The sequence below is a fragment of the Falco peregrinus genome, chromosome 3, assembly GCF_023634155.1.
Source record: "Falco peregrinus isolate bFalPer1 chromosome 3, bFalPer1.pri, whole genome shotgun sequence".
Taxonomy (NCBI): domain Eukaryota; kingdom Metazoa; phylum Chordata; class Aves; order Falconiformes; family Falconidae; genus Falco; species Falco peregrinus.
In genome coordinates this window covers 21,129,928-21,151,813 of record NC_073723.1, presented here as the reverse complement: position 1 = coordinate 21,151,813, position 21,886 = coordinate 21,129,928, and the positions used below count along the sequence as shown (strand labels likewise).

Here is a 21,886-nt window from a genome sequence, read left to right as displayed (position 1 = left end):
TATCACTCACTGTCCCCCCTCTCTGGGATCACACAACTAACACAGTTCTGCTGCACAAGGGCACGTTTTATGGACTGTTGTGCTGCCCCAGAACTCCAGCTCTATTTAAGAAGGTTGCAGCTGAGCTGAAGTGCAATGCAATGGCCAGCACCACTGTGGGGGAAGACAGCAGGAGCCGCAGACCACCAGCTTTTTGTAAGCTTGTGCTGGCTTTCATAAAGCATATGATGGCATGCCTTTTATAGGATCAAACTAAATAACAACATTCTCTCTACATGGCAGAGAGAGTGCGTTAAACACACATCCATGTATCTATCACTACTCTGTCCTTCATAGTCCAGCAACGTGTTTATTCATCCTTCTATCAAAGTCCAAAATTGTATCCTTAGCTGTATCGACAAGGAATAAATCTCAAAGGATGCTGCCCTGAATTCCTTGAAATGGCAGTTGCCACTGTTTGTCTGATAACGACTCATACACCAGTTGATGTGTCCAGAAGGGATCCAGAGAGAAACAATAAAGCAGAAGCCCGGAAACACAGTGCTCTCAATGCCAAACACAGGTTGATGGAGAAATCTTTCTGGACTGTGGTGATCAACTGAACCAAATTTATATCTAGTGGGTCTTCATTGTCCCTTATCAATAAAATCCCAAGTTCCATAAGCAGGCCTAAAAGAGCAATGGTTGGTGACCAGAACTTCATAGTCCAGCAAACTCTCAAGTAACACTCCAGATGCAGGGGAAAAGAGAACCTGGCCAAGACTGAAGAAAAGGACACAGGAATAATGGATGAAAGGATGAATGGATAAAGGGAAGAGGAACAGTTCTAAACATCTGGGGAAGACACTGATGCTTCAGCACGTGCACTGCCTTTGACGTGACGCAAGATGAGGGTATCTCATATTCACAGATCATAGAAAAATGAAGGAGCCTTAAAGCTCTTCATCACAATCCACACAGCATCAAGCCTGAAGGAACAATTCAGTTGAGACATCAGCTCTTTCAGATAAAATGCAGCTTACTCAACTAATCAGAGAGTTTTTCCCCAAACACAAGTGAGCAAAGCTTAATCAGGAACATAATGCCATGTGTGAAGGACATTTTGTTAAAAATACACTGCATGTACTGAAGAACTCTATTTTTTTCATATGATGTGACATATAACAGGCACTGAACCAAAACACCACAGAAGTACGTAGTTTATGTTATCTCGCTGGACTACCAAACATATAACATTGAGAAAGTATTGCAGGTATATAGCAGAGGATTTCTAAATATTCCTTTACACTATTGCCACCATGACTGCTTTTCTTCCATGTTACCACAGCTGTTAAAAAGCTTTAATAGAGAGCTAATAACACAAGTCATCATAAACCACCTTAACCTCATTTGGAAAATATGTATAAGCTTTTTTGTTACTCCTTCTTCCCCGTCTTCTAATCAAGATCTCCATATTGAGCCCAGTTTGCCCAGTTTTGTGTTTTCTTAGCAGTATAAATTAGAAACAACTCTATTCAAGTCAATAAAATTACTCCAACATGAAAAAGGAATCATCCATCTGCAAAAAACAGTCTAACAGGTAATTTTCCACTGACAGCTCTTACCATAAAACACGTTACAGAGATTACTCTTTTATCTGACGCTGAAAGTAAACAATTAATGCAAAATGCACAATATCTGTAAAGGCACTATGTTCACTACTCGTGCCCTTTATATGTAATTATTTTCATCTTAGTAAGCAGACATTTAAGTAAGACTACCGTCAAGCTGTAGATGGAGCTTATTCATCATGCAAAACAGACAGCTGAACATGTCTATTTATTTATGCATTATTTTACCTTTTGTTCCCACCTTGGAAAGCATGTGGAATCTATGAGACATTTTCACGCATGATTTCTTGCAGAACATCAAGTCACCTTTTATGCCCTCAGGCAAACTTCTCCTACCTGATCTCAATAACTGTCCATATCAAAATTATTTTTCATACCTTGTGTAAGCAGCTGGAGGTTTCGGACTTCTTCTCTCACCTTCAGCTGAAGGACTTGCTGCAGAATGTGCTGTCGCAGGCTTTCCTGGGCAATGCCCATTCGTTCAAGCTTTTTGTCAGTAAGTCTCAGCAAAGCACGGCCTAGATGCAAAAGGTAAAAGGAAAAATCACTTAAGGATTTCCATTAATGCAATATTCTCACTCTGACAGGACTGTTTGCTACAGAAAAACCTCTCAGCCCTGAAATACCTCAGTCTGAAAGGTTACTGTTTCACCAGTTACGCACTTTGTTACTCTCAGAGACCTGTGTTCCACTCCTCCCTTCTCTTTCTGATTTTCTGTATTGCTTTGGTGCTTTGTGAGACATTTAAGCATGTAAAATAGGTATCTTGTGGCGTTTCAGGCAACAAATTGTTCTTAAGTGCCAGCTGGTCTCCCACAGGTAGGATGTCCCCTGTAAGTCTACAATTAGTCCAGGTGCCTAAATAAACCCTCACCTATTTTCAAGCATCTACATTACTGACAAGACACCACAAGTGAAAGTGAATTTTACCAATTTAATAAATTTAAGATATACTGAGGATAAATATTGTTGCAATTCCGATATGTCTATAGTGTAATAACACATTTCTCTGAAGGGCCCTGTATTTTGTGTTCCAGCCTTCCAAATCCCTCTCAACAGTAACTTATCACAGCAAAACTGAAAAAAAGAGCCAGAGATTTCCTTTCACGCTACCGGTTATACCTAAATCATTTCTGAAAAAAAGTGTTTGCCCCAAAATAAAAACACATTTGCCCAACTATAAGGAGCCTATGGTCTTTGCAGGCAATCACTCCTGGTTTGTGACTTATCTTCACCATTAGGGTAATGTTGAGCCACAATCCTACTCAGATTGTAGATGTTAAAAAAATGAAACAATCCACACTCCCCAGATCCTGCTAGTGGAACTCTGACTCCATCTTTTGGGCATCACTATGCTATAACTAAAGAGGAGGAAGGTGGCATGCTGGCTAAGCCAACACTAAGGAAGTTTTTGGACCAAGCAAAGAACCAAAGCATCAAGCAGAGCTTTACCTTAAGAAGAAACCCAAAACTTTTTTTAGTCTTCATCACTGCTGTGAGCTAGTGCAGGGAGGAGTGCCCTGCAGCCTTCTACTAACCCTTGATTGCCAGTATATGCATTTGCTATCCAAAGCTGCTCTGGCCAATACCACCAAATCCTACTGGAGCTACACTGATACTACCTTGGAAAATGACATGTTGTTTGGTTCACTTTTTTAAACACACTCAAATCTTTTTAATTATTAAAATTCTCTCCTATGATTTCTCAGGCTTTATTCTGAAACCAGAAGAAGAGAGTGAAGAGCAAGTTACTCCCTCTGCAACACAGCAGCCTCTGTGCTACCATTACTGTGGCCTCTGGATGAATGGTACAATTTAGCTCTTTATAAATGGCTACTCAACATGGCAAGATAAGGCCCTTATTCCATCTCTTTCCTTGCAAAACAGCAATGAGCACAGAATTTTTATGATTATTTTAATTAAAAAATTTAAGATTAATGCCAAGAATTTAAAGGGGCACATAATACTTGCCCCAAACCAAGCAGTTAGTGGTATACCCTTCACTAACTGCTAGATTTCTCTCCCAAGCAGTTCTGTGAAGTGGTTAGTGGGTACAATGTCATGTAAAATACTGTGATATTGCTATTAATAAAGCTAGAAGTTATTGATCAGATAAAAAATTACAGGATTCATACACTTTCTGCCCTTCTATGTCTCTCAAGCACTACACACTAAGGAAGATGCCCTTTTGATTAAAAAAAAAACTTTCTTTGAAATCATAAACAAGAAGAATTCTATGGGTTAATGTAATAACAAAATATGGAAATCAGTCTCTTACAGATCAATGCCAGCTGTCCAGTTCCCCTGGTGAAACAGACAGTAATAATGACTTCAATTTTTATATCATCTTATCACACTAGAACATCTTAAAGCAATTTATAAAGGATGTACAGCAGTCCAAGAGTATGGTCTGTAATGTCAATCTAACAACTGAAAGCAAACAAAAAATAAACAAGTCATCAGTTTAAAGAATGCCAACATGCATGTCATCTCAGGGCAGGGAGTCAGCAACAGTAATATGAAAGGACAGACAGAGGCTATGCATCTCATCCAGCACCCTCCATCTCTTTTGGCCATGGATATAGTAATTACTCTTTACTTCCTCTGGGCAACTCTTTATTTCACATTCAAATTGGTTTTCTACCCCAGTCACTGCCTTCGGAAGCTGAGTATGCACAAAAAAGAGATGTCTCTTTTGAGCTCCTGGCATGCCATTTCTTCTGTGACTTAGGCTTAAAGCACAATGGCATTGGGGAAAAATGGTCTTTGACTCATACTATCTGCAGCAGCTTGCACAAGTTGCCTTAAATTAACTCTCTCTTGAACCAAATCCAAGGTGGCATGATGAGGCAGTGATGGGGTAAGAAGGCAAACATCCAAATATGGCATTTCAAGGATGCAGTAAGTGACTTGAACTAAGAAAATTCAATCCTCCCCATACTTTCTTTTCCCTCAACACTCAGAACAACAACATCCAAGTCAGAACTGAAATATCTTTTTTTTTTATTCTGGTACTAAGTCCAGCCTTTGAAATGGTATCAGTAATGCCTGGATCAGGCACTGAAGCCAATTAGTTACTACGGTCAAGGTCCTGACAATCAGCTAATGATTCTGGATGCCTCCATGTTTTGCTTCCTGTACTATACATATCTGAAAGAGTTTTCATTTGGTGCTAAGAATTCTGTAAGAATTATTGAACATTGAAACCAGTTGTCCAGAGAGATCGTGGAGTTTCCATCTTTGGAAACATTCAAAACCTGACCAGCAAGGTCCTAAGCAACCTGCTATAGTTGCCTCTGCTTTGAGTAGGCAGTTGGGCTAGATGATCACCAGAAATGCCTTCCAACATCAGCTGTTCTGTGATTTTTTGAAACAACCTGTATGAAGGTTTGGCAAGCATCATGGTTAAAACAGCGAGACAGCTATACAGTAAAAATTGTGGATACATTTTTACTTTTCAGAGAGTCTGGACAAAACATCTTATCAAGAGCAGAACATGTAACAAATGTAACATTCCCTAAGAATGTATACTGATCTTTGCTTTGGACACAAGTAAAGGAACTTCACCTACACATCAGGAAAAATTCCCAGAATAACAGAACTGGCACTACCTCTTAGATGTAGCAGCTACATCTATAAAGGAGACCAGCAGATATTTTTTTAAGAGTACATTGACAAACAGAGTCATAAAGATCATAGTCACAAACACCTAGGCCTTGGTTCTAGCTAATTGAAGGCTGGAAACCAAATGCTTTAAAAAAACCCACAACGCCCTCAGTATCTGTAGGTATCTTTTAGCACCTAAACCCCAGCCCTCATACTCGGGACAGATCAGCCGTGGAATGTTCTGAGACACCCCAAGGGCAGCCACAAAACATAAAATACTTTCCAGCTTAATAATGGATTGATGGCCTAATTTTTTTCTAATATGACTTAGCTGCTGCAGATCTCATTTGATCAAGCTGGGATTAGATGAAAATTTGAATGGAAGGAGAAACATTGCATGCCACAGAACATTACTATGAGTATAAGCATTGGTCCAATGAGGTTGTCATTGGCCCTAGAGCGAGGAATGTTGCAGTCTGCTGTACCTAATCCGAACCGCTCACACCTCCCTGCAAGGTGCAGCCTACTGCTCTTCCCTCTGAGCCTGTGAAGCTGCACCAACTGCCAGTTCACAGATGTCTAGAGGGACACCATGCGAGAAGCCTTGAAAGTACACTTGTAATGAAGGTGAATGAATAGGTAAGAAAGGACTTATTAAACATGTAGAAATGAGAGCAGATAGTTAATAAGAGGCTGGTCTCACTGACCAAAGCAAAACCCTGAAGAAAACTATGACTAATTTAAAGTTAATGAAAATCATAAACCACTAGTGGGAACAAATGATGTGTGTGAAATATGGCCAAGAAAGGTCATCTTGTCTCCTGATATGACAGGTATACCTGATTATCAAGACAAAAGATATTTAGTTTACTTACCATGGGACACAGAATCTAGGAAAGAAAGAACAGGGTGGAGAACAGAAAGACATTAAAAAATGCCCTAATGCCAGACCAACAGCTCACCCAGCCCTGTATTCAGAGTAGAAGTAGGAGATATATTTCAGGAGAGCTATTGGGAAGATACTTTCTGAAGTCATTCCCTTTGTACCGTGCCAGCATCCAGAACTGTTATACTAGGGTTATTAGAGAGTATGGCATTTTTAGCACCTACTTATTGTCCTGATGTCTATAAATTTATCTGATCTTCCTGATACTGTCTGCCTCTGCAGCCTCCTGGGCCAGAAAATTCCAGACGCTCACTGCCCATTTTTCACTGTTTTATATTGATTTCTTACTAATTGCTTCAAGTGTTCTCTAGTTGTATTGCAGTATTTGGTTAACAGTTCAACGTTCAGCTTATCTGTTGCTTGCGTGATTTGTAAACTTCAGTCATGAATTTTGACTATACTTCTCGATAGATCCAGCTGACAAAGCTAGAAAAACAGGAACATGGGATTCACTAAGCCCCTATATTATGCAAGTTGAAAATTTTTTCAAGTTTATACTTAAATTCTGCAAATACCATTTTAAATTGTTGACACAACAGGATATTCTTTCTTAATTAATAATAATGTGCTTCTCTAGTTTTGTGGTAGAACAATTTCAAGCATATTGCTTTTGTATTTACCTCTTTAGTTCCACAAACATTCTTAATTCTAGTTCACTGGGGTTTTCTACTTGAAATAGCTTGATCACAGCTTTCTTCTTGCTTATATAGGCTGACTGTTGGCTACACTTCATTGCTTAAAAACAAGCCTCCTAGGACTTACCAAGTAGGACATTTCATGACAGAGACACAAACATTAATATCATTGTTCAGAGGCGGCTGAGACACAAGTATAAAATTCTCATCATAGACTCAGGAAAGAAGAATTCAAACAAGCACAGGCAGAGAAAGGCTATGACTTCAAAGTGTGGAATGGTGAAATTATGAGACAAGGTAAGACGAAGTATAGTCACCTACAGAACTAAAATGACCTCACGATGGCAGTGGAGGGAGTTGAACATCAGGCAAAGAGGAGTATTAAACTAAGGAACTAAGCTGAAAAGAGAACAAATGGAGAATACAATTAAGGACAATGAGTTCAGAAACATCTTGTAAAAGAAGCACAAACCATAAATCAATCAAATCTTCAGAGCAAACTTGATGTGACTTCATGACATTGTTCTTCATAACCCATCAGATCTTCTACAGTTCTAGATTTTCTGCATTCTGCGTGAGAATTTAAGAGCACATCCCTCCTTCTCATGCCAGTCTCACTACTAGGCAACCAGACGCATCAGCCACTTTGTCATCAATGTCTTGTGGCAAATCTATAGTTTTTCTTGCAAAACCATTAGATCTGGCTCATCTTAGTAATAATTTTAACCCCAATACTGGTACAAAGTCTTGGAAAACTGCAGTTTGCATTACCACCCTCTCGGGCCCACTTCAGCTATCTAATATCTCATTAATCAGGGAAGACTCCCTTGCTCAAAAAGTAAAAGCGGATTCATTTTTCATCAGACACACCATAGCAACAAACGCATTGTTGATCTACCTTCTAGCCTAATGGCAGGTGCCAGCCTAGACAAAGAAGAATTAGATCCCAAAATTGTTATTGGTAGCTGCCAGGTACTTCTGACATGACAAACAACTCTCAACTGGGGACCAGCTTAGACAGATAGGAGACACAAGGGATACTGCTGTGGAAATAAAGCAGAGAGGACAATAGTTTCTAATGACAGGGACCAGAAGGAGCAAAGAAGACTATTTAACCTTGAGGAATGTCAGAGATCTCCAACTGAGACAGTTCTCCAACATCAGAGCCTGCGTTCTTGTGCTTTCTCATACTGTTAAACAAATGCAACAAACCTCTGTGGAGCTGTAGGAATTACTTTCTGGTAAGCCACAGGAACAGGAGAGGCCTGTATGTCTCCAGTGGAAGTGCAGGAAAGCACAGGAAGGTATTTACTTATGTATCAAATTATCTTTGGACACACTTACATTCATTATTATCAGAGAAGAATAAAATGATTTTATGGCTTTTTCTCATTCATTATTTTCTGGATCTGGATGAGGCCAGCTCTACAGTAAAGTTTCTCAAAGAAAACACTGTCATACTAGTCAATTAATGAATGATCAAACTCAGAAAAGCAGCTATGTAAACAAAGGCACTTTCTGAATATTATCTGCATCCTTTGTTTTCAAATCATGTCTGTTTATAGTTCTGACAAGAGGAAGTGGTGACTATTGTTACTGCTGCCACTAAATCTACAATAAAACCTGTTTATTTCCATAAACCTCTCTCAGGTCACAGTCCTTTTGCACCATTCTGCCCTTCCTCCATACTTCTGAACCACAAGCATGAACAGGATATGAAACAAAATGAACTCAACACAGGCTTTAACTTAGTTGCATTTTCAAATACAAAATTAGCAACAACTGCGACATTACTTTGTTTCTAAATCTGTTTGTTTCTGACAAACTTTACTAAGTGGTCAGTAATACAGCTGTGAAGCTATTTAACCCCAGTTAGTTTGGTGTAACTTCCCCTCACTTTAGCACTGCCTTTCCTAATTCCCTCTATACTCCATCAAATAATGCCATTATTTTCTCTTCTCTTAATTCAAAAAATCCTTTGAGCTATGTATTTCCTGCTCAACAATGGTCTCCAAAAATGCACCAAGTTAGAGGTTGTCTTCCTGGCACTCGGTTCTTCCTTGGCTCGTTCCGAAGACCTCTCCCAGCTAGCTACCCCAGCTGCTTCTCCCCACTCACAACCACCTTTGGGGCTCCTATGTCCTGCTACACAGGCTCAAGCATGTCCATCTGCTCAGTCACAACGAAGTTGAATTTATGCTAATAAATGAAAACAACAAACCTGCAGTACAGGTGAAGTCATGTAAAAATACTGACAGACAGTGGGGACTGCATTTTAAAAGTTCCCATACTCTCTCCCTGGTAGATACTTTCTTCCAGCCAAGCAGCTCAAAACACGCCACGTGTCTTGAAAAGTTATGCTAAAGACAAAAATTGCTCTCCAGAAGTGAGTCTCCTGACTCCTAACTCCTCCTATAAATACAGCAAGCAATTCCTGCTCCTTGACTCATCCACACATTTTCAAGAAAGTATTTAATTGTACACTTTAATTGTGTGGGAGCACCACACATCCTTATATCGCACAATCGTTTAGGTTGGAAAAGACCTTTAAGATCACCAAGTCCAACCGTTAATGCAGCACTGCCAAGTCCGCCACTAAACCATGTTCCTAAACCCCATGTAAAAAAGCATCTTGTAAAAAACTCCAGGGATGGTGACTCCACCGCTTCCCTGGGCAGCCTGTTCTAATGCTTGACAACTCCATCAGTGAAGAAATTTTTCCTAATATCCAATCTAAACCTCCCCTGGTGCACCTTGAGGCCATTTCCTCTTGCCCCATCACTTGTTCCCTGGGAGAAGAGACTGACCCCCACCTGCCTACAGCCCCCTGTCAGGGAGCTGCAGAGAGCGACAAGGTCCCCCCTCAGCCTCCTTTTCTCCAGGCTGAACACCCCCAGCTCCCTCAGCCGCTCCCCATCAGACTTGTGCCCCAGCCCCTTCCCCAGCCCCGTTGCCCGTCTCTGGACACGCTCCAGCCCCTCCGTGTCCCCCCTGCAGTGAGGGGCCCAACACTGAACACAGGGTTCCAGGTGCCGCCTCACGAGTGCCCAGTGCAGGGGGACGGTCACTGCCCTTGTCCTGCTGGCCACACGATTGCTGATACAGGCCAGGATGCTGTCGGCCTTCTGGGCCACCTGGGCACACTGCTGGCTCATGTTCAGCTGGCTGTCACCCAGCACCCCCAGGCCCTTTCCCCCAGGCAGCTTTCCAGCCGCTCTGCCCCAGCCTGTAGCGCTGTGTGGGGCTGGTGTGACCCAGGTGCAGGACCCGGCACTGAGCCTGGTTGAACCTCATACAACTGGCCTTGATCCATCGATCCAGCATGTCCAGATCCCTCTGCAGAGCCTTCCTGTCCCCAAGCTGATCAACACTCCCTCCAGCTTGGTGTCCTCTGCAAATTTCCTGAGGGTGCACTTGATACCCTCATCCAGATCATTGATAAAGATAGTAAACAGAACTGTTACAGATACGTAACAGCCTTAGTTATCAAATTTTGAATCAATTACCCTAGTGTCTAATGATTTACAGATATATTACAAAATAACTTTATTCTAAGACAATAATCATTCTATACAGAGAAGGGAAGGGGTTAATGAGAAATTGAGCATCATGATTACTGGAAGTGGTTCAGTAAGTAATTTACTGTACTGATGGGAACTATATTGATTCCTTACAAGTCTTGAGTAAAAGACTGTTAGACAGTCCTGGTTTTCAGCTGAACATATTCAGGACCTGATGATTTTAATAGGAGGAAATAGTAATAACTTGAATTCCCCTCTGAAATATAAATTCAGAAACAAATCATATTACACCACTTTTTAAATGTACTGTAAAATGTGAGACAACCATTTTTAGTGCTCTCAGGAAGGACCCAATAGGACCCACAAAGTAAATTAAGGATAAATGTAAACCTTTAGCAGGCAGTCTATAAATCCCCATTATGTGTTGTATATACGTTTGCCAACCTACTTCCTGGCCGTACAAAATTATATATTATCTACAGCTATAAATAAAGATATAAAGACACATAATAATGGAGTTCTATTAAATTGCACATCATATTTTTTAAGAAATAAAATCCAGGACTATTGTTTTCTGGTATCTCTGTGCTAGATTTATGCCCCCCCTATTCAAATAAACAACCTCAAGGTCTTTTTTGTTTGTGATGGAGCCAGTGAATATGTCAACGCCTTTGATTTTGTCCACCATCAGCAGGACACACAGTTCTTCGATACCTAGTTAATCTAATGTCGCTCAGTGTGCAACCCATTACATATCCCATTTCTTTATTAATTAAAAAAAATCACATTAGATCATGCCTGCTGGCAAAACTCCTGTTAATTTATTCAGGGGTAAACACAGATTCATCTATTATAATGCACAGCTTCTACAGAGAGATTAAGAAAGGAAAAGCAAATTTGGAAACCATTAGAATCAACTGAACTCTTTACAGCAAACTCAAACAAGAGCCTTTCCTGTAACTCCTAATGGTGGACCTTACAAAAATAAGTTTTCTTCCAGAAAAAAAAAAAGATCATTTATTACCCCAAGAAAAATAACCACACACACGGGCACACAAAAAAAACCAAACACTCATTCTTGGAAGTGGCCAGCCCGACTGGAAATGGGAAATCCTTGAAATCGCACAGAAGACTGTTTACCTTCTGACATTTCTAAAGCAAAAGGGGTTCTGCAGTTCTGCCTAGAAATAGAACAGGTGTGTGCATCCAGCAAAGGAGGCAAGCCCTGTGAAGTACAGGTGAATTAAAAAAAAAAGCTGCCATTTAATTCAGTGAGGAAGAACACCTGCTCCTATCACAGACAAATGTACCCACTGAGGAATTGGAACTGCACTAGTAGGAAATATGTGGCTAAAGACCAGGCTCTGGGAGTGTCCTTCCCCCATCCAAGGGACAGAAATTGTCAGTAAATATTGCTGCTTGCTCTAATTTGCTACTAATCAATCCAGTCAATAACCCAAAGGTGCTACACCACAAAATACACACCAAGGACACAATTCTTCAGCATGCAATATACGGAAGGATGAGGAAAGACAATCTGTTCATAAGCAATATCTTCCATGTTTTCGTGATGCCTCGAAAGGTGATCTTGTGGGCCATTTCACTCATTCTGTGATGCTGGGGAAAGCTGTCCATTCTTCCTCCTGATTGCTCTAACCTCTGTACAACACGCAGGCAAAAGCCTACACAAAGAAGCAGTATTTGGAACATATTTAATTCATTTTCTGAGTTTATTTTAATTCCTAACTTGTGGGAAGCAAGGAGGACCTACATAATGTAACCAGACAGCTTACTGTACTGGACTACAAAAGCTCTGTGGCACATCATAGGTTCCAGTGGACCAGAATTTGAGAAGGCTTCCAATCACTGCTTTGTTAAAAAAAAAAAAAGAACAAAATTAAAATTTTATTAAATATCAAAATAAGCTTTCATATCCCATTGCTTAAGTACATTCAGTGTTACATTTCCGAATCTGTACCCCGGCTCCCTCCTGCCCATGTTGTTATCTCCAAGCAGCTTTCGGTGGTGCTTTCTTCCATGCCTGTACCAGCTTTACGTTTCATTTTTTGATTAAAAAAAAGAGAATGAGGAAGGTTTTGTGTTAATAATTCATGTTAGTAAAAATGGAAAATTAAAAGCAGCATGCTTGTAGGTTAAGCATTGTAGACTGTTTCAGCTCTCCTAACCTGAAGGAAGAATCAGCCACATCTCTCCTGATGCACTTTTGGTTCTACCGTTTCTCCTCGGGTGCTTGAACTAGAAGCCTGGCACTTGTCAAGCTGCACACACCACCTCTGATGAACCCTTAACTTACAGTTAACTTACAGTTACACTGGCAGTTTTATAACTTAGGGGAAGGTAATCTTTCTATTGTAAGAGTTACCTCTACTCAAGTATATGCAGTCTTACAGACACTAGTCTGTTGCTTCATTGCTGGTACAACAAACTTTGCTGAGCTCCTTTGCATTTTTTCCAGCCTTTATTACTGTGAGAATAATCAGGACATAAGGATTTTATTCTGCTGGCCTATTCCTCCTATTTAATACTTACACTCAGTCTGTAGAAGACTGTGAGACCACGGTCATTTTGGATCATAAATAAAACAGATACCTAAGCAATGACTTGCTGTACCTACTTTGTAAGCTGCTCCCTGTAGCAGAATCCAGACCTTGTTGTTTGAAATTCTGCCTTCTCTTACTCCATGCATTTATGACTTAACAAGGCTTCACCATGCATACAGAAGCAGGAATAATAATAATAATAATAACAACAACAACAACAATGTAACACTAATGTACAGGAACCTTACCAAAGGCTGCAGCCTGGCACTGTGGTCCAAAGCATGCAGCCTAGACCCCAGCTCTGGCTTGGGTCTCACTCTCCCAAGGAAAAATAAAAGCTCATTTTCCCCTACAAGGTGCCGGAGGGCAGGAAGACGTGTTACCTTTTTTATACAAATAACTACAACAGCTAGGAGCAAATGAACTCTCCCAAAAAGAGGGAGATGCCCCATCTCCAAACTCTCAGGGGAATGTGCTGAAGCCCAGCTTCTCCTCCAAGCCAGGAGCCTCAAGACTCCTGAGGAAATGCTGCGCTGACCTTGCTGCAATGCACTCAGGAACCTGTACTCGAGATGCAAGGGGGCAAACCTCTGCCAGCTCCCAGCCTGTTTCCCAGACCAGACACAGAGAACCCACTCCAGCCCCTGGGGAAGTGTCCTGGCAGCAGCATTACACAACCCTCCCCTCCCTGTGCACCAGGGGAAGCACCAACTGCCCAAGCAGGTGGTTAGCTTGGAGGCAGAATCTAAAAGCCCTCCAGCTGAGCGCGGAAGCCAGACTTACTTTCCCTTCTACTTTTCTGCTCAGAGTGGGACAATTTTGGGTGTGCATAAGGAAGCAACTCCAGGCACTGGGGTAAACTCATGGCTAAAATAAAAAGGTAACTAGAATGTTCAGACGCCTCCAGGCTTTTTCAGCAACCACACAAGGGACTGTTCTGGGTGAGCGTGCAGGAGTTCAGTTTGCAATCCAGGGCGTTGCACCAAGATCCTGTATTAGTCATAATGCGATCTGTGCATGTCGCTCACTGCCTGGCTGCTCAGCAGCCGATGCCTAGAAAGGAGCATGGCAGCAAAGCAAGAATATAACAACACTTCTCCAAAATACTCTCTCAGCCTCCAAAAGCTTGTAGTTTAGGGACTAATTAACAAAGCTAGAGTTGGCTAATTTGAGCTACAGCTGAGCCTTTAGGTCAGCGGATGTTTTCTAGTGACTACAGCAATACTTAGAGCTGCTTGTAAGAGGGATCTCACCAATATCTTAAAATGGCAGAACAATTCTCCCATTCCCAATGTGATTTGATCTAGCAGGAAGAGGCAAAACAAGAAATAAGTGCTGCAAGGTAAAGCTAAACTAATTAAAATGAGAAAATAGTTCAATAATGATGCTGATTCACATCTAGCAGTGAAATGGGTGAGTCTCAGGTCCTTGCAGTCTTCAAGTGAAGTTTTTGGAAGAGACAGTTCAGAGAAGTTCAGGTTATTGGGGTCTGTACAAGAGGGAAGCAGTAGTACCAGGGGGCTGTTTACCTCTGCGTGAGAGCCAGCATTCCAAAAGGCCTTGGAAAAAAGTGTGGGAAAGAGGAAGAGGAAGAAAAAGAAAATTATATAAACCGAACAAGTACTAGTAAACTCCCAAACTTCAGGAAATCGTGGTGTGTTTTGTTTTTTTTTTTAACTTTATACTAAATTGTCTTTCTGATACCTTCAGTGGGTTTTCTTTCTATTATAATTTTTTTTTTGTTTCAGAGTCTGCATCACTTCAGAACAGCAAATGTTAAAGCACTGTATTATGTATGAATCTTTATTTACATGTTGTTTTTAAGAAAGAGTATATGGAAAGGACACATTTGAACACATGACATGATCCACCTTTAAGTCTTTTTGTTAGAGGCACTGAGTTGCACAAACACTAATCAACCAATAAAACCAGATTAGAGAAAAGCAACAACTGTGGCTTGTGAATGTACTATAACACTTACCCACAATTTGCATATAATAATTTATACAGAGGAAGAAGACTGGAAACTATCATCACAGAAATTTCCTATGGTAATACTGAAGACTAGTTCTCTAAGCGGACCAAGAGAGCAGATGACACACTGTTTAAGCACAGTGCTTTCACTTACAGGATATGCACTAGGTATCAGGGACACACTGGTTAGGTCTAGGGACAGATACCTTCCTGGTGCAAAAAGTGACTATTCTGACATGTTCACTGAAGATGCCTCCACTCGTGACACAGCTCAGGCACAAATATACTGGTTTACATGCACACAGAGGACAGAGAAAAGAAATACATCATTTTCAGCCTGGCAAAACTTTCCTAAATGATCAGAGTCTACAAAATGTTTTCTGAGTACTAACACTGAGCCACAAATTTAATCCTTAGTCAAGTACTAAATTGTTTATCTTCATCCCCATTCATTAGCTTGCAATCAGTCTTCAATACAAAAGCCAAATCATTTTAGGATTAGTTTCAAATGTAGATTTGGTTATGCATGCAATACAGTTTCTTGTTTCTACATAATAAACATTTAGGCTTAACACTTATTCCTGGGATGTAGACACGTGTCTTGTGAAACTTGCAGAAGTAACAATATTCACGTAGCTAGCTCTGACTAGCAGCAATACGAACCCAAAAAGCAACAACAGATACTAAGAAATTATTTACTTAATTTTCCAGTGTATAATTAAAATTCTAAACCAAATATCCTGATCTGTAAATACTCCTTGCTCAATTCACTTGTATATCTTCTGTTACGTTCTCTGAGTCCTCTTTGCAATACACATTGTGCTTGGTTCTCCTGATCAGTGTTTTTCTGTCTTCTTCCCATTGGAATAAGTTATTTTCTGCAGTTTTCTCAGACTGCAAAGCTTCCCTGGTTAAGGAATATGTTGCACACCACACGAACACTGACAGTGTGAAATCCGGTTGATACCCCAGAAGTAAATCAGCTGGATGGTAAGTAGGATCACAGCTGTCTATAGATTGAAGTATCAACTACAAATCCTTCAGCACAGTTGCATGAGCTGATCTAAATCGAGTTATTTCTAGTCTGTTCCCAAGCAATTTTCTGCTGATCTTTGAAGGTGGGCAGGACAAGATTCTTTCTGCAACATACGGAGAGTCATGGGCACTCCCAGTCACGTCTTCAAGACCTTGTATCTGCCCTCAGCAGCCAGGTGCTACTTAAACGATAAGGAGATCACATAAAGTCCATTCATAGTAGTGTAGGAAACATTTTTGTTATTCAGAGAGCAAGAAAAGGACCGGGGGGTACCAAGCTGAACATAAGCCAGCGGCCTGTCCTTGCAACAAAGAAGGGCAACAGCGGGTCAAGGGAGGTGATCCTTTCCCTTTACTTGACCCTGGTGAGACCACAGCTGAAGTACTGTGTCCAGTTCTGGGATCCTCAGTACAAGAGAGACATGGACATACCACAGCAAGTCTAGCAAAGGGCCAAGAAGATAGTTAATGGATTGGTGTATCTGTCAGATAAGGAAAGGCTGAGAGCGCTGAGGCTGCTCAGCCAGTAGAAGAGGAGGCTCGAGGTGGAGCTTTTCAAAATGTGCAAATACCTGATGGGAGGAGTAAAGACAGAATGGCCACAAACCAAACCACAGCAAGTTCCATTTAAACTTAAAGAACCTTTTTTATCATGAGTGTGTTTGAATGCTATAACACGTGTTCAGAAATGTGGCAGAGTTTCCATTCTTGGAGATACTAAAAGCTGACAGGACACAGCTCTGGACAACCTGCCCTAGCTGACCCTGCTTTGAGCAGGGCTGCCCTGGTTTCGGCTGGGATAGTTATTTTTCTTCTCAGTGGCTAGTGCAGTGCTGTGTTCTGGATTTGGTGTGGGAACAGTATGGTCGGGGACTTTTGGATTTCTCAGGCCTTGCTGGCGGGAGGGCTGGAATGGCACGGGAAGCTGGGAGGGGACACAGCCAGGTCAGCTGGCCTGAACTAGCCAAAGAGGTATCCCACACCATGGCACGTCATGCTCAGTATATAAACTGGGGGGGTAGGTGTTGGCCAGGGCTGCTGATCATTGCCTGGGGACTCGCTGGGCATCGGTCAGTGGGCGGTGAGCAGCTGTATTGTGCGTCACCAGTTTTCTCCCTTCCCTTTGGATTTCATTCCTCTCCCCTTCTCCCTCCCGTTCATTATAACTGTTATTGTTATTATTGTTCTTTTGCTTTTATTTTATCTCAATTGTTGAACTGTTCTTATCTCAACCCTCGAGTTTTACATTCCTTTCTGATTTTCCTCCCCAGCCCTCTGGGTGAGAAGAGAGTGAGCGAGCAGCTGCATGGCACTTAATACCAGCTGGGGTTAAACCACGACAAAAGGGCTGGACAAGATGACCTCCAGACTGCCTTCCAAGCTCAATGACTCTTGATCCTATTCCACGAAGGTACAAAGCAGCAAATTGGCTGCCTGAACTTCAATAGAGTCAGAGAGGTCACAATTAGCAACTACTGAATACAAGAGTCTTACATAATTTGTATATCAATATATTCAATTGAAATGTGCACACCAAGGAGACAGGTGAAAAAATACCTAGCTACCTGGCACCTCCCTTGAAATTGTTTATATACTAGTGTATACCACCTGCAGTATCCCTCAGTAGAAGCATCCAGACATTGGACTTCTCTAAAGGAAATGTTGTAACAAGAAATTTTATAAAGGCAGAAGGATGGGAGCTATTAAGCATGTAGAACATGGAGGTTTTCAGCCCTTTGAAGTTCCCCTGATTTTGCATACTCTGAAAACAGGGCTGTGGCTAGTTTCAAAAATGTGCATTCTCAGCCACTGTCCATTCCAGTAAATTAAAGAGTGTCACTGTTGCCTAGGCACTGGAACTGTCATTTGTACTATCAAATCACCCCAACGATTCCTGGGATGTTTCTGGCCTGGATCACTTAACATTCCCCCAGAAACTCCCAGGTATACCTCAGGAATGAGGACAGACTGGGTCATTCCCCATAGACGGTGTGAACACAGACATCTTGTCCTGAAGAGTAAAAGCCTTCAGCAGCATGAGCACAAGACAGGCCTTACTAAGATGTTTGAGAAAGCATCACTGACATCAATACGGCAACATTACAGAACCACAAGTTCTGCTGGCAAAACCCAACCAAGCTCTAGTGAAATAGTACACGTGCTACATCAGGGTGTGTTCAGTCTTAAACAAAGAGGACTTCAGGATTTGTTGTCTCTTCCTGAGAAGTAAAAGCATAAGCTGGTTTCTCAGAAATCAGAGGTTCAACGGTGAGACAAAATTATTTCCTCCCTTGTGAATCCTGTGTATCCATTGGCACAAGTCAGAGCAGCTGGAAAGAATTTCTTCCACTGTTCCTTACCTGTTGTAAACAAATAACTTAGTTCTCTCAACAGTGGAAATGAGGAAAAGCAATAGGAAAGAGATGTTTGCTTCAGTTTTTAACGACTACGGCAATTTATTTAGATTTAATTTTCACTTCTAGGCATTTGAAGGATTCTGCTGTTTTCAGACCTATCTCAGCTCTTACTTATGCCACAAGAGAAAGGTGTTCCAACATTTCCGAACACTGGAAATAGGGAGGAGAAAAAGAAGAGGTGTAAATGACTGGGATACTGTGTTTGAGGAAAGCAACAACACATTTCCTCAAGAAATGCTGTTTCTGTGAAGTTCTGTAAGAGACAACGTGTGAAAAAGAGCCCAAAAAGCAAGTCCAATTTTGGATTACCTCCAAAGGTCAATGTGCTGCATACCACATTGTGGAAGTCAGAGGAGCTGTCAAGGATTTTTACACATACGTTCTGCCTGATTCATATAACCATTAATTATAGTTGTAGGGGTATGCCTGTGCCAGTTCATTTGCATTTCTTGGGCACACCCTTAATGTGTTCTGCAATTCTGACCTCTTAAGCCAGTACCGCTTCTGAAACACTATCCGGTCACATAGAAAAAATGCTAACAAATACTGGTCTCCTCCCACCTGCAAGCACAATTAGACTGCCCAGACTCCACAGGAACAGCTTTAAAGCAAGGGCAATAAGAGCATCTGAGAAAGAAAGGAAGACTAACAAAAATCTGGTACTTCTAAAGATAGTTACCAGGTTTGGGCCTTTACCTAAGAACAATAATTAATGGGATAAGATATCATTCCAGACTGGCAATAAACACCATGTGATAAAAGTAAATCACCTTTCTGCAACTGTGCAGGCTGACCACCTTTTGCAAAGTAACTTCCCCAGTATGGGATAGCACCTTCTTGTTGCTAGACAAGAGCCTCCTGCTGTTGCAGACTGGCTGCATAGTAGCAGAGAGCTACGGGGCTGCTGTAACAGAAACATGCACAGATACCAAGAAAACTACTCTGCTGTCACAGAGGTGGTCAATATGAAGACAGTTACTAATAGTTTGTACTGTTAGGGCTCCTGATTGGTACAAAACTGTTAATAAGAAACATTCTTATTGCCACTTCCCACTCTAAGTTTTGAGATTCACCGCAGATATTTTCATCAGGCTTTAAAGTAAAATATACTGACACTATAAGAGGTTTACCTGGAGAGATGATGGAAGAGGTTAGATACAACCACAATGCCAAGATTTTAGAAAGGTCCTGACTTACATCCACACACATGCTGACAACAGGAACATTTGCATCTATAGACACTGGAGGATCTCCAGAGACGAGTTCTGACTTGCAGCATTTTACAATTGCCAGCCATTCAATGCACTCCCCAAGCTTGCAAAACCTTTCACTAAACACTTGCCTAGAAAAGAGAATCAACTCAAGTCTGCCTTAAGAAGTCCCAGAATGATTGAGGGAAATGGCTTCTAGAGAGCTGAAGAATAGATCAGTGCCCAGCTAACCAGGCTCTTAAAATGGAAATGTTTCTTGCTACGATTGACTTCTGCAATGCAATGCAAGAGTTTTCTGAAAGCAAGACAGACCTGCACTTCAATATGGAGTATCAGATAATCTCAGTTATGTGAAACAGCCTCTATGAAATGAAGCAATTTGAAAGAGAGAGACTCTTATTTCAAATCCAGGAACAGTTTGTGGGAAAACCATGTGCTTAGATAAGAAATTTTACTTGTGTGTTAAAGCAAAATATTGCCCATATACATTTACCTGCTTCAGGGTGATCTCATAAGTGAGGCATTCACAGTCTTATTCATAATTTCTATCTTCAGTTTTAATAAACTCTTTATTACAAAGTTATTTTCACATAGCCCTTGTTCTGAATTTGTTGTAAGACCTGCTTGGATGTTATGGCAGTAGTGCTTCAAAACAGGAAGAGAAGAGTATAAAGCCATCCAATGACAAATGCAATGAAATTTAAGGATATTATTTATTATTTTTAATAATAAAAACTCAACAGTATACCAAGATGAAAGTTGTTCACATTAACGTATTTTTATTGTAGAGTCATAAGGCTGTGCAAAGCTAGAACAGCATTTGCTTAAGGAGGCTAAATTGCTTCTCTACCAGCTAAGTTTCTCTCTGCCTTCTCACACTGATACTACAATGAAAATAAAGCAGACAAGTTACCTCTGGTGCCTTTCTTAAAGCTCTTTCAGTCAGGTGATATTGTTATTTCTTACCTTTTATTATTATTTTTGGATTGTGTTAAAAACCCACACAAGTGGATAGACAAATAAGTATAATTTTTCCTGAGCTTTCTTATCACCCTTAGAGAGGAATAAAGAATTTGCATCATCTCCAACTGCTACATTCAGTCTGGCGGTGATGTGGCAGGAAGGCTGTAAGCACATTATTTCTCCTTCCATTAAGTTCTATTTCTACCATAGCCTTAAATACTTACAGGAATTGGAAACATGATCGGTTGAGGTAGAGATCTATGGTCCAGATTTCTCTTGTTCTAACTTGTACTCATTGAAGATTTCTATGACTCCACCTGGTTCAGTGGGTTAGCAGCACATGGGTTTGGATACGAGTTATTACTTCATACCACCTCAAGTTTTGAAAGCAATGCGGCACATCTAACAAGATATGCAGAAGATTTTTAAGTTACAGCATCACGTCTCTCATCATATTTTTGAGATGCAATAGTCGATTCAATATAGTTCGACCACAGCTATTCCATTTTATAAAGGCACTGGAGAGAGTCCTGGTTGTCCCCTTACTTGGAACCTGCCTCAACCGCTGCTTTTATAGCTCTCTGAAGCTACTGCCTGACAGCTGGCAAAGATAAAGTTCCCCCCTCCAGGTGTTGATTACACTGAGCATTTCCAGTACATGACCACAACGCAGTTGCCTGAGGCATGACTGGGGAGTAATCAGGACAAAGACGTGATCTCCCCACAAACTAAAATTGCACAGGATGGTAAGAGCCACACACCAATATTTAAAACTAGAGATTAAGTGCTGCCTGGATGCCCCTGGAGCAGGGGAGAACACATCAGTCCACAAAGAGATACTGCTTTACTGGTTGTATGAGTTGTAAGAAAGTACTTGGGAAAACCTGGTATGCTTGCAAGAATGCAAAAGGACACAAGGGCATCCATGCCTACTTTGTTGAGGGCAAATCCAACCCTCAATCAGATGACATACAAAGTTTATGGACACAAGGCATGTCAGTGCAAAAGGATTTGAAGTTGAGTCAAACTAATTTGTTGTCCATGTTGGGCCACTGCAGTTGCAATCAGTTTCAGTGCTTTTCAATAACCTCCTGCAGAGGACAATTACATGACTGGTCACTGTGGTTTACATTAAAAAAGTTCAATATTCCAGCTAAGATTCTAGCCCAAGGTCAGATTTGGCAACTTTACTTTTCTGCACTCAGAGAAAGCCATTAATTATTGAAAAACAGCAAGCTGCATGTTTTGTTTTTTTTTAAAAAACTCACATAGCAATCTAGAGCTAGCGAGTCCTCAAATTCTTTGGGAAGGCTGTTTAATCATCTTGATATATTTTTGAAAGACACTATCAAAAAATACTGCTTCCCACAGTCTCTCGCTACCAATTACAATTTCAGGTTTGTACAA

The 21,886-nt window shown here is 41.0% G+C and overlaps 1 protein-coding gene across 5 annotated transcripts in view; it reads right to left on the bottom strand.

Annotated features, from left to right (window-relative positions):
• SAMD12 (sterile alpha motif domain containing 12) overlaps positions 1-21,886 on the bottom strand; it is a 178,813-nt gene that overhangs the window by 90,760 nt on the left and 66,167 nt on the right. For all 5 annotated transcript variants that reach the window (XM_055799673.1, XM_055799674.1, XM_055799676.1 and 2 more), the window contains exon 4: positions 1,988-2,128. In XM_055799673.1, the coding sequence (XP_055655648.1) occupies positions 1,988-2,128 (141 nt within the window). The remainder of the gene's footprint in view (positions 1-1,987; positions 2,129-21,886) is intronic.